The following is a 16,860-nucleotide window of genomic DNA, read 5'->3' as shown; positions in this document are numbered from 1 at the left end:
TTGTGGCTTATCTGTAATGACTTCTTGAGCCACTGAATGTTTCAGTAAACATCTTTGTTTGTATGAGCTGAATTACTTTCCCTACCACATCTATACTGCCGTGCTGCTTTCTGCTTTCTTGTGACTTTGTTCTCTGAGAGGAGCCTCAACTTGTTCCTCTAGAATCACACAATATTCGTGTTCCATTGCTGCTCTGAATAAAGGAGGCTGTTAAAACACACCTTGTGTAGTTAATATTTAATTCTGCAGAAGTGAGAGCAGAGCCATTGTCCTCACTAACCACCGTGAAGTACATTTGCCAAAGGATACTAAAGGCGTTTTTCATTCACTGGGTGCTCATTTGCACATAGCCTGTGTTGAAGAGGGCAGTTTCTAAAATGAAATCTTCTTTGAAATATTTTGTAATGCAAATTGTTGGGAAAAAGAAAAGTATTCTGAAATCTGGTTCTTCAGTGTGGAATGTTGCTATGCATACATACACATGAAAATGCAAATATATTCATGGAGAGAATGCCCATCCCATGTCTCAGTGCACAGCACCTGGGTGATCACAGTCCCTTATTTTCTTCTCTGAAACATTGCCAGTAATTTCCCTTTAACCTTTTGAGACTTACTGAAATAATGCTCACAGAATGATTTCTGAGTCCATAAGCCTCCTCTGAATCTTTCTGTAGGCTTTTTCTTCTCCTTCATTAAGTGCATTACTGAGCTCTGCTCCAAGCATCATTTGTGGCCACAGACACTGAAGGACTCCTGGAGAATTTAGGCTTTGAATCAGGAGTGTTATCTTAGAGGACTCTGTAGTCCATAATGGCAGACTTGGGTGAACTTCTTACACTGTTAATCAAGACTTTACTATAAAGAATACCTTGATAGGTTGACAGTCTCTAAGGTTTTTTGACTTACTCGTTTATAAACAGTCTGCCTGTCTTTCCAGCCTAAAATTACCGGACTCAGCCAAAGGTGATCTGTGCAAATTTGCCTTCCTGCAGTGAATTTACATGGGCACTTGCAGCTCACAGAAGGTGCTCTGCTGTTGGCACTGACTGGTTTTCAGCAGGGGCTGTTCCCTAATCTGGGTGCTGAATGATTGTTCTCCCAACCAGAGGTGGCTAGTGGGTGATCACAGGGCAGACAGAGGCAGAACTTCTTCCTTTAAATAGCAGTGCTGGTTTGTTCTCTCCATCTGGGATGAGCACAGTGTTATTGTGTACAATAGCATAATGTTCTTTTTAGTTCTCCTCTTCACATAATTTTCTACCTGTGCTTACCTTATGTCTTGTCTTCTACTCAGCTTGCACAGCACCTGCTGTAGTGAAATCCAAGTTCTGTTTTACCCTCTATCTCTAAGTGTGACTGAAGGAAATGTAACAGGAATTCCTACCTCCGAGAGTGTGACTGAATGTGATCACTGCTGCCAGGTTATTGGAGTGGAGATCAGTGGAGATGTGGAAGATCAAAAGTTTATTGTGAAATTCATGGCAGTAAAAGAGCTCCAGCAGGTACCCTGGAAGGCATTGAGCAATTAATCTGTGCAGTCTTTGGAAAGTAGCTATGTAGTAGGGTAATGATCCATTGAATTAACTGATTTACCAAAGAACACACAGCAGCAGGAGCTGAAGTTCAGAAGCTTCAGGCTCTGAACTGCCAGGAATACTGGACATCCAGATCAGAGCCTGAGACAGGATGATAATTGAAGGTGCCTTGGAGTCCAGTCTTGTTAAAGAGTTGCTTGAGGGAGTTGTCAGAATAAATCGGTGACTGATGAGGCTGCCAAGGAGATCCTTTCAACCTGGGGAAATAACCACATGAAGGAATGGATGAAATGTAAACTAGTGTTGTGGGTTTTAGAGTGGCACTAGACTTCTTCAAACTATTTGGCTGGGGACTGAATGTGTTGGGAGTGTCCATGTCTGGCTGGGTGTGAGTCAGCTTCTCTACAGGGCATACTTTGGTTTGTGTTTCCTTGGGAAATGCATTCATCTTCTTTCACTTTTTTTGTGGAAATTGCCCCTGCAAATGTATCGGATTTGATCTGACACTGCAAGCTGCATATGTTCAGGTCTATGCTTTTTTTGGGTGTATCAGGCCCCAGGAATATGTGTCTGTGAAGCCAGGCCAGGGTATGTCTGCAATTTGCACGTGGCATTGAGGAGGAGGAGGAGGAGGAAGGCTCAGTGCTTGAAGGCAGCACAAAATAAGAGTGTCTGAAGTGCTGTGCTTGTAGTTCTGGCACAGGCATGAAGTTACATTTTACTTGTTCAGTGACAGATTGTGCTATAAAAAGTTCACAGTAAGTGTGTAACAGCTAAGTTGGTACAGTTGATTTACTAATCTGAGTCTGAAACATGTTGTAGCTTTTCCTGGCCTGTTCCTTTCTCGGTTCAGTTGGGATCAACCACTGGAGTTCATGGGCATCATGTGGAAGGGACCAGGTAACTCCAGACTACCTGGGAAGACCATGGAGCTTAGTGTGAGACCAAAATTTATGCTTGATGTGCATATTTCTCTTTTCTCTCTCCGATTTTCTGCCTTGGCTTTTCTTTCAATGAGATAGAATAATACATGCTAAATGGCACTATAAAATGTAATTAAGGTTATACAGGTAGTTTCTATTCATTTTCTGCAAGTGTAATATGTATTATATCTTTGCTTCATTTATTATTTAAGCAAATGTAGTACTATCTTGCCAGACTTCGATAGGATGTATTTAATATGTTGCCAGAAAAGTAGAGGAATGTAAAATTTTGAATTTGAGTGGGTTTTATGTAAATCTTTCTCTCTCCTCCTCTTCCCCCTGTTTTGTTCTCTTGCTGAACCATTCCTCTAATCTTCTGAATGTTTAGCAACTAGGGCATAGTGATCTCTTTTTCAGAGACCAGTTGGAGAAGCAATAATGTGCCTGTGCACACAAAAATCCTTGTGCCTCAATGTGTATACACACACGTTCATGCAGGAGAATGGTGTGGCAGGGTTGAAAGGCCTTAAGGCAAGGAGAACTGTAGTGAGTGTGTGTAACTGAGGGGAGGCATTGAGTAAGTTTTGTATTATTTCAGAGGTCAGTGTGAGGTAACAGCCCCTGGAAATGACAACAGCAGTGCAGGTTGTGAAATCTGCTTTATCGCTGCTCGTAGTTCGTACTTCGAGGGGGGCTTCGTGTTGTGGTGTTCATGTGTGGGAGTTTATAGGAGTCTGAAAGGAGTCACTTTGAAGTTAAAAGTGTGTTCTCTGCTGATATTAACGTGAGTTGGTGGGCTAAGATCAACTTTTTCGGATGGTGGCATTTAGGATGGTAATTTGGATACCTCACTAGGGGTCTAAGAGAGCCTCTGGATGGAAAGGGGATCAGTCATCGTTAGGAGCTTTTGGTTCTTGGTCATTTATAGCTGCAGCATGAATTTATTTTAGAAGTTTGCCTCTAAATTTAAGGCCCTTGGCCAATATGCAGATCTTAGGAGATGTTTACGTGGTTTGAGAGGGTGGCTGAGACACGAAGGTTGAGACATTTAAAACTTTACCTTGATGCTTGGAGAAAAGAGTTTAAGAAAGATGTTTGTGTCCTCTGATTAGTTCATGTTAACCTTTGAGGTCTCGTTTTCCCAAAAGAAGTTGTTTAATGACTGAGAGAAAGGAGTATGGTGGAAAGTTTGGCCTGGGATACTTTGCTTCCAAGATGAGTTAATGTTTCATTATCAGGATTTTGTTGATGAACTTCCTTACTTGTCTCTCCTTCCCATGTTGGCATCATAGAAATGCAGCATTACAACAGGCTGAAGCTTTACCCATTGTTCGGCTCACCCTCTGTTGCTGTTTCATTGTGTTATTAACTGTCTTCTGTTACTGATGAGGTGCTCATTTAAAACAGGGTTTTTATGCTGTGTTATTCTTAATTGCATGGACAGAAACCCTCAGCTGTTTTCCTTGGATCTTGCTGAGTCTGATAAACACATTTCAAGAGCAGCCATGAAATGTTTTTCTTTGCACTTCATCCTGTAGCTCGTAAGACAAGACTGTCCACAAGTGGGAAGAGCTGTTTATTTGTCTGGTCCACAGGCAGAACAAAACCACTTCCTCAGTTTTCTAATAAGTATCTTATCTTGAGAGTGCACATATTTCTATTTCAGTGCTGTCTTGCTCCTGCTGTGCAGGCCTTGTAACAAAGGTTTGACAAAAAGGGAAAGTGTGTGACTTGGGAAAGTGTGTGCCTGTGCAGTGTTCCTGTTCTGCTGTGCTCTGATGTGTACCTGTGTTCTCTAGAGAGCAGCAAGCTGAAAGTGATACAGCAGTTTATGTTAAATAACAGAGAGAGACATCTTTGGAATTGACCATGAGAAAACTCACAAACTTTTTAATTATTAAGCTCAATTTTCTGTTTATATTCCTGCTTTAAATGTTTTTCTTACAAGTGCCAGTGACTGCACTAGGTGACAAGATTAGCTGCTTACGGTATGATTTGTAACTTTTAGGTGGGTAAGGTAGAAGCTGTATCTTTTCTTCTTTGAACAGTTGTCATGGCAATTGGAAATCTCTCTTAGAGTTAATGCTGTTTGTGAAATCATATCTTCTGTAACCCAGAGGACCATATGTGTGTGCACGTTGTCCATGGACAGTGATAGTGAAATAATAAAAATACGACAAGTTTTTTTTCTTCTTCTTCAAATCCTTCCCTAGCATTGTCTATTAGTCAGTAATATATTTACTTTTGGATTGTTGGATTGCAAGCTGGTGCAATTTTCATTTCTTGTGCAATACAAACCTGTAAGTTTATACATAGAGCTATTTTATATGTGTGGGCATGCTTTGAGTTATTAATGTTACTGTTTCAGGCTCTGCAGTTGTACTGACTGATTGTTGTTTCCTTTCAGTGGATCTGATGGAAATAAAAGAAATTCGCCCAGGGAAGAATTCAAAGGACTTTGAACGTTGCAGAGCAAGGCACAGAGAAGAACACTGCTTTACTATATTTTATGGCACCCAGTTTGTCCTCAACACCTTAAGTTTGGCAGGTACTTTTCTTTGTTTCTTCTTTAAAGCTACCACTGAACAAATCAAACACCTTGATGGAACAGTAATGCAAAGAATACTGTGGTTTTAACTTCAGGAGTTCAGGAGTGCATCAGATGCTTAAAATCTGGAGATAGATCTTTTACTTGGCCCTCCTTGTCTGTGAACTGCTGCATTTTAATGTTTCACTTTCAAATAGTGCATTGTGCAAGTGTTATTTCTGATTTGCTCAATCATTTCTAGCAAGGTAGACTTTTGCTGGTTAAATATCTCCAGTAAGGTTTTCTACACTGAAGAGCAGAGATAACATTGTCCTCTTCAAAGTCAGCTTGTCAGCCAGAATATTGTCCTGGCATTTTAATATTGTCCTGGCCAAAATGATTCTGGAAAAAATAGCCATAAAGGGTTAGACCACAGCTGTGTCATAGAAACTTTCCTATCACCTCTGGGCAACTGGAGGTTAATCTGAGAAAATGGAGTTCTAGTTTAGGTTATGTGTGTGCGTGTCACCTGATAATGCTAATATTTTCTAAAGATCTGCTAGGGCACCATAAATAAATTTCTAAGATGATAAATTGAAAAGGAAGAGATCTGTGTGAAACAGAGGGACATTGTATCCTGTATCTGTGGAAAGGGTTGGGGCATTTCTTATTTCAGGTGAGATTATCCAGGGTCACAAAACCCAAAGAATTTGAAATGAAAAGGGATATAAATTCTTACAGTGCAGGCTGAATACAGCTTCTAACTAGAAGAGTTTGCCAAGAGATTTCTCTTCTAAAAAGTTTGTAATGGATCCTTGGTTTAGAATCATATAGACAATTTATTTGGAGTAGTAGCTCTCTCTGTCCTGAGCAAGAACACGCTTACTCATTTAAATCATTAAATTCATTTGCAAAATCATGATGTGAGGAAAGGGGAGTGCTTTGTAAGTGCTTTAATGCTGCCAGCTCTTTCTTTTTTTTTTTTTTTTTTTAATGGAATGAATTGCTTATAGATTGCAGTACTAGAAGACAAGTTTTTTGCAGTCTGGCGCTCTCGAAATGAAAGATTGCTTGTGACTAATCCATTGTTAGAGGCTTTTAACTTTAAATAAGTTTTACCATTGTTGACTGTAGTCTGTGAAAATTTTGAGTAAGTGGCTGTGCTTATGTGCAGCTGTGCCAGGTACTTAAGATTGATTTCCTCTAAAAGCCCCCCCAGTCCCTCCTCCGTGGCACTTCCCAAAATAGGGCTCTGCCAAGACTTGGAAAACACTTGGTACCATGAGATATGTTGCTGTAAGGCTGAACTGCAGAACAACATGACATAACTTTCAATTAAGGGGGAAATCCTTTTCCTTGTTAAAGTCCTTTGTCGTGGTTTCTTAAAACAATATAAAATAACTGTTACTTAAAGGGAATGGTAGCTGTCATAAAGGGCAGAATTGTCTTGGGAGAAGAATTGCTTTGGCAGTGGTAGTGGGTGTTCTTTCTGAAATTTTAACTAATGGAAAAACATTTCTATGGGGAGCTGAGGCTGGGCTCTAGCTTCATCCTTGGGGGATAAAGCATTGTTTGAAAGTATGCTTAAATAAAATGTAATCTTCATCTTTTGAGAAACTGGTTTGCTTTGGTTAGGACAGACAGGAGGTGGTTATGTCCATTGAAAGCCAGTATATTGCAATTTTGTTGTAAGTTGCTTGAAATATAAGCAGCTTTATGCTGTAGCACTGAGTTCTTTTTCCTGTGCACTTCAAGTTGCTCTGATCTAGGTCCTGGGATTTTGACCCTTTGGAGACAGAAGATAAGAAAATTAATTTTGATTGTGTTACTACAGGAGCTCAGCAGTAGTTTCATAGTGTTTCTGCTGAGATATTGAAACTTTCCTGCTCTGATAAGCAGACTTCCAAAAGGAGGTATTTTTTGTCAGAGCTTCCTTACTCCCAAGTTTATGCTGTTTCTTATTAGTTTTATTATTGGAAACATTAAGCTATGCAATGAGATTTATCAAACAGAAAGGTTAGTCAGCAACTTTGTATACTAGGGTTTATCTAAACATCTCAAGTTATGTCTTGGTTTTGTAACGATTTTGTTTTGATGTTTCTCATAGTATGTTACTTTTTTTCAGCTGACTCTAAGGATGATACTGATAAATGGTTGTGTGGCTTGAATATCTTGTATCAAGAGGTCATGAGTGCTCCCACACCTGCCATCACAGAGAGGTATGTGGACATACTTTCACTTTGGGAGGCTGGATGCTGCTCTGGAATTGAAAGGGGAAACTCTGAAAGAAATGTTTAAGTGGTGCTTGGCCGTTACCCTAAGAACAGCTCCTCTCCATTAGTGTATGATACTGAAAGCTCATTTGGAAATTGTCTGTTTTGCTACATACACGATCTGGAATCATGCTCTGCTTCATCCACTAATGCAAGGTTGCAGTTTACCTTGTTCTTTGTATCCAACCCAAAATCTCTTCATGAGATCACAAGAACACCTGGTGTAGGTGTCTGTTGGCTTCTTGGGAAATTCAAATGTCTTATGCAGCCACAGTAGGCTTGTTCCAGTAGTTGTCCATGTGTCCTGTGTCCTAGTAATTCCGAGGTACATTTTTGCAGTTTTTACTTTCTACTGGCCCCATTGTGTTGTGTGACAATGTGATCGGCTGACTTGGAGGCTCAGGCTGAAAATGAACGTTTTTAAGAATTATTTCTTTAGCAGCCACATGATGGTGAACCTGTGCCCTTAATCTTCTGAGGATGTTGCACATGAAACTGCTCATTCTCAGACTGCCAGTTCTGGTGACAAGCTTTCAGTGTTGTCTCCACACCTGATTACTTTTGGTCACTGCTGGCATTGTCATTGTTGTTTATGGTCACTTCTGTTACCTGTTGTCAGGGTATGCTCTGCCCTCTCTTCCTCCCTGACCAAATTGTGGCCTTGACACTGATGTCAAACGAGTAATTCCTGTTGAGTCTGAGGATCACCTTAGCAGTGCATTCATCCTTTGGATCAAAATTGTGTGTGTGAATATATATTTACTCTTAATGCTGCTAACAGTATTTTACTGTGCACCTAAAACTGGTATGCACTTATGCATCTAACAGATCTTTGAGCCAGCAGCCTCAGCTGGCATAAATCATTGACTTTATGGAGTTACTCCAGTTTAGATTAGCTGAAGTTTTGGCTTGCTTTATCCACTTATGTTTTCACAGCTTCTGGTTGCTCATTCTTTTCAGTCCTGCCCACCCTTCCCCTTCCTGTGTTGTTTATATGACTTTTGTTGTTTTATTGACTTGAAAATGCAGTATTAAGCAGCAAAAAAAGTACATGTTTACAAATGCACTTATAAAACTGAATCCTTAGATGTATCTAAAGATAAGAATTTCCATTGAGTTTTGTCTATGGATTTTGATATTTCATTGGCTGTATTTTTTTTATAATTCTTAAATTAACCTCTTTTTTTCCCCCCATTTTTCCCCTCTTTTCCACAAGCTGGCTGAGAAAGCAGATCTATTCTGTGGATCAAAGTAGAAGAAATAGGTAAGAAGCTCTCTCTTTGTTCAGTTGTTTTTAGTGAACTTCTGTTGCAGATTCTAACATGGAATAAAAATAAATAAATAATTCTCTGTCCAAGATGTGAAATGAGGCCCCTGAAAATGGTATTTGCTTTTGATCTAGCAACTTGAATTTCGCCATTTGCTAAAAACAAATCTGTTTGTAGCACTCACTCGTGTTCATGTACATGGTATAATGAAGAAACAAATGATGAAAAATAAGTAGATTAAATTTTAGCCTAGAATTACTCTGGCAGAATGAGCAAAAGTAGCTGTCATCTTCCAGTCTTACTGCAGAGATCGAGCTCAGCAGTGCAGGTAGTTGGGTTGCCTGCTTTATTGAGGTCTTTGCCCCTTCATGGCCAAGTTGGAGCCCAGATGCTTGGACTGTATAACCTGCTGTGAGCTTTCTTGTGCCACCAGGTCTTCCTTCATTGCTGACCATGTTTGCATTGCAGTGACCAGGCTCTAACACAGACAGACCAAACCAGCAGCTGGCCTGGCAACCTGGGCTTGTCTCTGCCACATATTTGAACAGACCAAAGCAGAAGAATCACCTCTGACCTGGTGCTTCTCATGTGAAAGAAGCCTTGTGGGTTATAGCTCCCAGTGTGCTGTGTAGCTTCATGTGTTTTAGTTTCAGTGGCTGACTTCAGGTCCATGTTGATGTGGCTTTGTAGCTTTTGTACAGCAAAGGAGACTTCTTTTCTTTTTTTTTTTTTTTTTTAATCAATTCAGCTGCAAACCTCTCCTCAAAGTTGCCAGAAGTCATGTGATACTGAGAAAAATGTTAATCCTTCCTTCCCTGTGTGTTATTACTTTACCATGATTTTTCTCTTTGTCTGGAACATGCATTTTATTCTAAAGTGTAATTCAGTGTAGAAAAGTACGTGCTTTTCCTCTCATTTTACACCTTTTCCTACAAGCAAACTGCAGTGTGGTGTGTCATTGTGTGAATGAGGCTGAGGTATTGCAGGAAATCACACCCTTGTGCACACAGCCTGTGGCACAGGGCAGGGTGAGCTGAGAACCATTTCAGAGCCATGTTTCCTAAACTGGCCACAGTGGAGAAGAGAACAGTACCATCCTTTACTGGATATCCACTTGTTCCTCCTGATGTACTTTAAAAACTACCCTGCAATGAGAATGTGTTGTTGGGGACCATGTTAGGATAGAGCAGCTGTGGCTGACAGTAGGTGTCTGCTGAAGAGGTTTCATTTGCTGCTTTAGGGTCGTTTCATCACTACAAGGCAGCTTGGTTGGGATCAAGGGGACTTGCTCTGTGGAGAGGGCAGTTTTTTGTTCTCTCCCTAGATGATTCATGCTTTTATTAAAATTCAGGAAAGGAGTTTGGACTGAGTTCCATTGTGTTTAGAGCTGCAGTTTCTAGGGAGGTTAATTGTAAAGGTTAGGCTTCCAGGCAAGTCCTGTTTCACAGGTGGAGTTGTTTCCAGTGGTAATGAAGTCCCAGCTCTTTGTTTTCATTTGCACTTGTCTGGCCAGAGGAAATGGCTTGGTGTTTAGGGTACAAATGGAGTGCTCATTCTTGCTCCTAATGGTGTTTTTTTTCCAGAGGTCTGGCGACAAGGCGGAAAGCCAGGAATTTCCTGAGTTCTAATCTGGCTTCAGCATGGACTTTGACCAAGTTCCTTATTGCTTTGCCTCTTTCCCTCACTACACAATGGAGATGAGAGGATCTCATGGGGTTGCTGGTTGTATGGACAGTGTAGAATAGAAGTGTTACTTTCATCTAAGTGCTAATTGTTTTTGTTGCTTTTCGAGCGACTCTGCTCTGACCCTGTGTTTGCAGGGAGTTAATGGCTTATGAATTGCACTGTAGGTCAAGGCAGGGTACCTCAGTCTTCTTTTATTGGGTAGTGCATTAATGTTTTGTGGGCAGTAGGACCCACAGATCTTGTGCCTGTGTTCTCTTGACCTGCTGTCTTGCTGTCATCTAGAAAACTTGGGGTTTTAACTGCTGATGGTATATCACTTAACATTCTAAAGCTCTGTAAAAAGAATCAGAGGCCTGTATAAATGAAACTGGAAGGCAATTCTTTCTGGGAAGACTTGATTGGGAAGGGAATATGAGGTCATGTTCAGATGTTGCAGAAGGGAAGAGCCTTGCTCTGCAAATCAGTGTTACCATCTAAGTGAATAACAACTGTAGAAAAGGGTTATACTAGCATAGAAAATATACAGAAAACTAAAGCTTTTTATTTTCTGTTTCTACTCTGTTTGGTATATCCTTTGTGTGATGTTTTCTGTGTCTATAATCCAGTTTCAGTGGGACTAGAACAGTGGAGGAAAGGCTGCAGTTCATTTGACCGTGTAAAAACATCTACATTTGAGCTGATCATCTAGATCTGATTAATTGTTGATGGAGAGAAATAGGTGTCTCTTTAACATGGTTCTTTTCATCCTGATATGGATGTTCACATGGATTGAAGTGCCTGTTTCTCTGTCTAGCTTGTTTCCATGTAGGTGTTATGTTTATAGAACTTTACAGGTATGTGAGATGAGCCCAACCCAAAATGTTTCAATAGTCACATTTTTGTGTTGACAGAAAATATCTGAGTAGCTGATACAATGAGATACAACAGAACTGGAGTGGTTTTACTATCTTTTTTTTAATTCTTCTTTTTTTTCCCCCCAGCATCAGTCTTAGAGAGCTGAAAACTGTCCTCCCCCAAGTGAACTTCAAAGTGAGCAGCATGAAGTTCTTAAAGGATAAATTTGCGGTAATTACCTGATTACTTAAATCTATTTGGAATTATCTAATACGTGTTGACATTTCTTTTTAGGACACTGTCTGTATTTTTGATTCTTACCATGTACAGTAAAATAAATTATGTTGATTGATTTCTCAGCTTGGCTTTGCCTGTAGCTAAGGCTCTAAGAAAATATGACATAAATGTTCCTTCTTTTCATTGTATGGTTAACTAGAGCAAACATTGGATTTTGAGCTTCAGTACAGTGCAAGTGCATAGGAAATTATTTTATCTTTAAGATAAAATTCATATGTAAGATAAAGCCTTTTTTTTGCAATATGATCAATAATAACCTCTTTGCTCAAACTAAAGGTTGTTTGTTGTCCCTACAGGAACTTTAAATATCCCCACCTCTTCCTGCTTTTTAACTCTCCACCCTTAAAGCAGACATCTGTGCTTCTCCTTCTCCCAATGAGTAAATGCTCTCAACCATGCTCTCAATGCTCTCAGTGCTCTCAACCATGAGCAAATGAGGCACTTTTTATCTCTCAGTAATGGGAATGGAGTCAGAGTGCAAAATGTAAGGCCAAAGATGGGTTCTAGGAACACTATGTCATAAAGCAACATCTATTTACTTGTTTGTATTATTAAAAAAATAAATTAATTAAAAAATCCAAAGTGTTTAAAACAAATGAAGTTGGAGCAGACCAGGATGTGTGAGAGGGTGGCAACTGGACTAAGAGTAACTTGTTCACTGTGCAAGTGCAGCTCAGGAAATTCTAAATTCACTGTGTGCTGCTTTCCATTGTAGGAAATAGGTGCTCAAAAGGAAGAGCTTACTTTTGAACAATTTCATTTGTTCTACAAGAAAGTCATGTTTGAACAACAGAAATCGGTAAGCTTTTCCATAAATAACCTTCATAATGTTCAACTGCTTGATCGGAATAAAGGGTGAGAGCTGATTATCTTTTTGTTTCTCTTTGTTACTGGTTTTCTTTTCCCTTCATTCTCTTACCAGAAGAAGGGTGTATTACTGTATTAGATGTGTAGATAGCAGTCACCATCAGCAATTGGCATAAGAAGATGAATAAGTGATTCATGTTGCTTCTTATGTGTTGGTAGTAGAGATGTGCACAGATGGAATGGGGGTTTTAGGAAGAAATTTTCTTGTGAGTTTGTTCAGGATGTACAATGCCTTTTCATGAAGCTTGGCTGATCTTTTTATTGATAGAGGCAATTCCATATTCCAGATTACCAGTGGTGAGTCCATTACAGGACACACATCAGGAATACAGGCAGTGGAGTTACATTTTAGCTAATTTAAGTGGGCAGCTGCCTAACTACTGTTTCCATGCATTCACTGTACAGATTCTTGAAGCTGGTGTAAACTGCATACATTTAGTGACTCTGAAAGATAGGAACCCTTTTAAACTGTGTGAAAGCACATAATTTGAAATTACTTGCATGAATGTCTTTGACTACGTGCTTCTTGTCAATTCAACTTGCATATACTGAAATGGAAGCTTTGATAGCTGAAGTTAGTGATGGTTTTTTGGCAGTAGAGCTTGTGCTGTTTAAAAGTGATGTTGAAATCATGATGAAGTGATAAAGAACCTAAATTTACTGACAGGGTTTTGGTTTTGGTCATGAAAGTCTTGTTAATTAGCTTAAGCAGAAAGCTGAAGACTAAAATACACAGCAAGGAGACTCTCTGACTTCCTTAAGCTCTCATTATTGCCCCTTGTGAATCATTTCAAAGAAACTTCTCAGTTTGCTTAACAAGTGCTTTGGATCAGTAGATAAGTTTCCTGCAATCTGTAACGATGCTGTGCCAAGCTGGAAGCAATTTAGTGTTTATATTCACATGAATAAATGTGATGGATGACACTTAATTCCAGTTTTTCTAGGATATCAAACAATAAAAGCTCCCCAAAACTTTGACTGTGTGTTTTTTCTCATGCATTCAATTAAAAATGTGTCTTGCCAACTTGTATGCAACTTCTGTGGAGCAGACAGGCATTTATTTCCCCCTCCCAAACCAATGGACATAATTAGATGGACTTAGATAGAAAGTTGCATATTCTTTTATTATTTTTATTTTCCTCATTTTTTGTTTGTTTTGTTTTTTTTCTTTGTTTATTTTAAGATTCTTGATGAATTCAAAAAGGATTCCTCTGTGTTCATTCTTGGGTGAGACTCTTCATTTGTATTATTTTTCCACATTTCCATATGATTGTAATGCTGCAGGATTGCTTTTTAATTACATCACTGTTTTGTTGTTGTTGTTATTGTGATGCTTTAGTAAGTGAAAAGAAATTATACACATTTTTGCATTCAGAAAGGTGAACTTACGTTGGAAGTAAGTCTTGAACATAATTTGATGAACGATTTTTAGTTTCTGACTACAAAAATGGCATGGACTTGAACAACTGAAGTTGCCTATCCTCTGATTTTATAAAGAGCTGAACAGAACTATGGAAGGACCATTTGATGCAGAAATTTTAACTTCAGTCTGGACAGTGGTGTGGTGCACAGGCTTTGCCTAGACTTGAGCAGAATGCTGATAGTAACAGCTTCTGCACCTTTCTCTTGGTGGACTTGAACATTTAAGTAAGATGTGTACAGCATCAAAAATAGGTCACAGGCGTTGCTAACCCTTTGACTGTGGACTACAACAGTTTATCCTGGGTTTGAATATTACACTAACAGATTAAGAAAGTAACTTAAGTTTGCTCTGAGTGTACCAAGGGTTTTTTTTTGCCCTGGGTTATGTCATATGAATTGAACTTTGTGAGACTGCTTAAAAGCACAGATTTATCAAGGGTGGGTAGGTTATATTTACCTTATTGGTACTACATGCTGCTGCATTTGTGGCCTACAAAAGGGAAATCAGTTATACCACTTTTCCTTGGTGCAGCTTGATGCCTCCTTTTTCTGAAGGTTTTGCTCTATCACAGTGGATCATCTAAACATTCCACAGAAGGAGTTATTTGTGGAAGTGTGGCTCTGTGATATTTTAAAAGAACAATGTCCCCATTTGCCTCGGCTGAACTTACCAACACCCCTGTCAAGTGAATGCTGCTCATTTACTACACGGCAATGGGCACAGATTTTTACTTTTTCCCAGTGAATTACTGTTCAAATACATTCAGGAGTCCTGGAGGCTCAAAATGCAGTAACTGGATACTACAATGCTACAAGCCTACTCTAAATTCCATTGAAGTTATATGAAGTTTCTTGGTGGTGGCAGCACATTCATACTGTAAATCCAAAACACAAATCCATATCATCTGCTGTAATATCTGAACACACTTGCTCTCTTATTTCTTTAACCTCACTTTCCTTTTCTTTTTTTAAAGAAACACTGACCGTCCAGATGCTTCAGCAGTTCACCTCCACGACTTTCAGAGATTCCTGCTACACGAGCAGCAGGTGGGAAGGTTGCAGAAATACTGAGTTCATTTTCCTTGAGATTGTCTCACAGAATTCTGGGCTCATTAAAAAGAAATGTGATGTGTCCTAGAATATGATTGATTTCACTGTAATACTGGGCCTTGGAAAGATTTCTCATTTGTTGCCATTGAAGCTCACAAGAACTATTATTTTTCATCTATGTAAAGCCTCTGAAGGTGCACCAGAGGACAAGAAGGAGGACAAAGCAAATAAGGTTTTAACAGGCCTCCACTTAGTCATGTAGATAAACAGACAAGGTTAGAAATAAATGCTGGGTGTGTGTCAGAGATGGTTGCCTGGCCTGGTTACAGCTGTCAGCAGAGGTGCACTGTGGTAATGCCTTGGCCATGGCCCCGTTTTAGCAGCTCTCACAAAGCTGCCTGCCTGCATTCCACTCAAAGGTATTTTTCTATTGAATACAACCAGTTAGATGTCCCATGCCAGCCAGCAGATAAGGATGGAGGCAGGGACTGCAACTGTCTTCATGGGTTTTTATGATGTTACTTAGCACAGACTCCATGGGAAAAAATTGTGTGAGATTCGCTCGGTGCTGCTGAGCTCCAGGTTTGCAAATATGGTTGAAAAGCGAGACTTGCACTTCCTGTATAAGCTTGCTACTTTCTTTTTCTCTCAATTGCACTGTGCTCAAAGGACATTCAGATTGCACTTAGAAATGAGAGAGATTATAGTGAAGCAATGTCCAAGGAGGCCAGCTTTTTTTCTGTGTGTCAGTGCATATATGTACTTAAGTAGTGTATATCTTCTGGACCTCCAGTCCATAAATGTACTTACATGGAGATCTTATATTTCCCCCCTTTGACCTCATAAGGGAAATCCTTAAGATATGTGATTACAATAAAATATATTGTATGAGGCAGATGAGAAAGAAGTAAATCACATCTGTAGGTCTCTCTGTTCCTTGTTTGATTTTTATATTGAATGACATCACTTCAAAAGTTTTTTTTTTACTGTGTTTTTATTATCTGAAGGAGTCTTGGGCACAAGATCTCAGTAAAGTCCGAGAACGAATGACAAAGTTTATTGACGACACTATGAGAGAAACTGCTGAACCTTTCCTCTTTGTTGATGAGGTGAGATAATGGTACTTTGTAGTGCTTCTCATGGACTTCTTCTCTTTCACAATATTTTCATTGGATGGCAGGTCCTGTAGGCCTCTCTTGCTACATTGCTGGCCTTCTTTCAGTCTTGTATGGTATAAACATTTAAATTCTCTCTCTTTGTATTGTAGTTCCTTGCTTACCTTTTTGCAAAAGAAAACAGTATTTGGGATGAGAAATATGATTCAATAGATGTGCAGGATATGAATAATCCTTTGTCCCACTACTGGATTTCTTCCTCTCATAACACGTAAGTTACCAGAAGTCCCACTGTCTATCCCTATTCAAACAAGCCTAACACCTGCTAGGAGACAGTAAATTATGCCAGAAATGTACTGTGTGGATGTGTGAAACCTTCCTAAAGTGTGATGTAAATGTGCTAAATAGAGTTTGTGGGACTCCTTTTTCCCCTTCTCAGAAGATCTTTGAGCTTTTGAGATATAACCGAGCTCAGCTGCCAGAAAACCCAAACCCTGAACCCTGTTACAAAAATAAAAAAGTATTGAGTTGAAACTGTTCCAGCCTCTCTGCCTTCAGAAATATAAGTTACTAAAGGAGCTTCCCTTTTTTTTTTCCAAGCACCAACAGCCTTGCTGAGCTCCTGTCAGCATTAGTTGTACAAAGGATGTGATGATGAGTTTGAACTGTCTTCAGATGAAAGGGATTTGCTCATCTAGCAAAAATGAATAATAAAAAAAAAAAGATGTAAAGAGAGGGAGGAGAGATGAACAAATAAAGTATTGCAGGGAATGCAATAAAGTGGATATGGATATAGCTTACAGGTGTATTTTGAAGTATGAGGTGTGGTATCACTCTAAATACCCTCCACATCCCTTAAACATGATCATGCCTGAGCATGATGTGGTTTAGGTGTGATTCAAAGCTTGTGATTTGCTCTCTAGAAGCATGTCAGTTAGAGCCTCTTGATGTTTATATTGAGACTTTAACCTCCTAGAATTCTGTCCATTCAAAAATCTGATAACATCAGGTTCAGCAGAGTTTGGTTCTTCCATCACAATTTAAAAAAAAAAATTAAAAAAAA

At 39.4% G+C, this 16,860-nt stretch overlaps 1 protein-coding gene across 1 annotated transcript in view; it reads left to right on the top strand.

Annotated features, from left to right (window-relative positions):
* PLCG2 (phospholipase C gamma 2) overlaps window positions 1-16,860 on the top strand; it is a 55,217-nt gene that overhangs the window by 10,933 nt on the left and 27,424 nt on the right. The window contains 9 exon segments of the mRNA XM_051801737.1: window positions 4,866-5,006; window positions 7,111-7,204; window positions 8,475-8,522; window positions 11,193-11,277; window positions 12,059-12,142; window positions 13,394-13,437; window positions 14,607-14,679; window positions 15,690-15,791; window positions 15,950-16,068. Of these exon segments, the coding sequence (XP_051657697.1) occupies window positions 4,866-5,006; window positions 7,111-7,204; window positions 8,475-8,522; window positions 11,193-11,277; window positions 12,059-12,142; window positions 13,394-13,437; window positions 14,607-14,679; window positions 15,690-15,791; window positions 15,950-16,068 (790 nt within the window).

The sequence above is a fragment of the Manacus candei genome, unplaced genomic scaffold (assembly GCF_025592945.1).
Source record: "Manacus candei isolate 608988 ecotype Guabito, Panama unplaced genomic scaffold, ASM2559294v1 h1tg000053l, whole genome shotgun sequence".
NCBI classification, from domain to species: domain Eukaryota; kingdom Metazoa; phylum Chordata; class Aves; order Passeriformes; family Pipridae; genus Manacus; species Manacus candei.
Note: the sequence above shows the minus strand (reverse complement) of the source record. Positions and strands in the feature narration are given on the sequence as shown.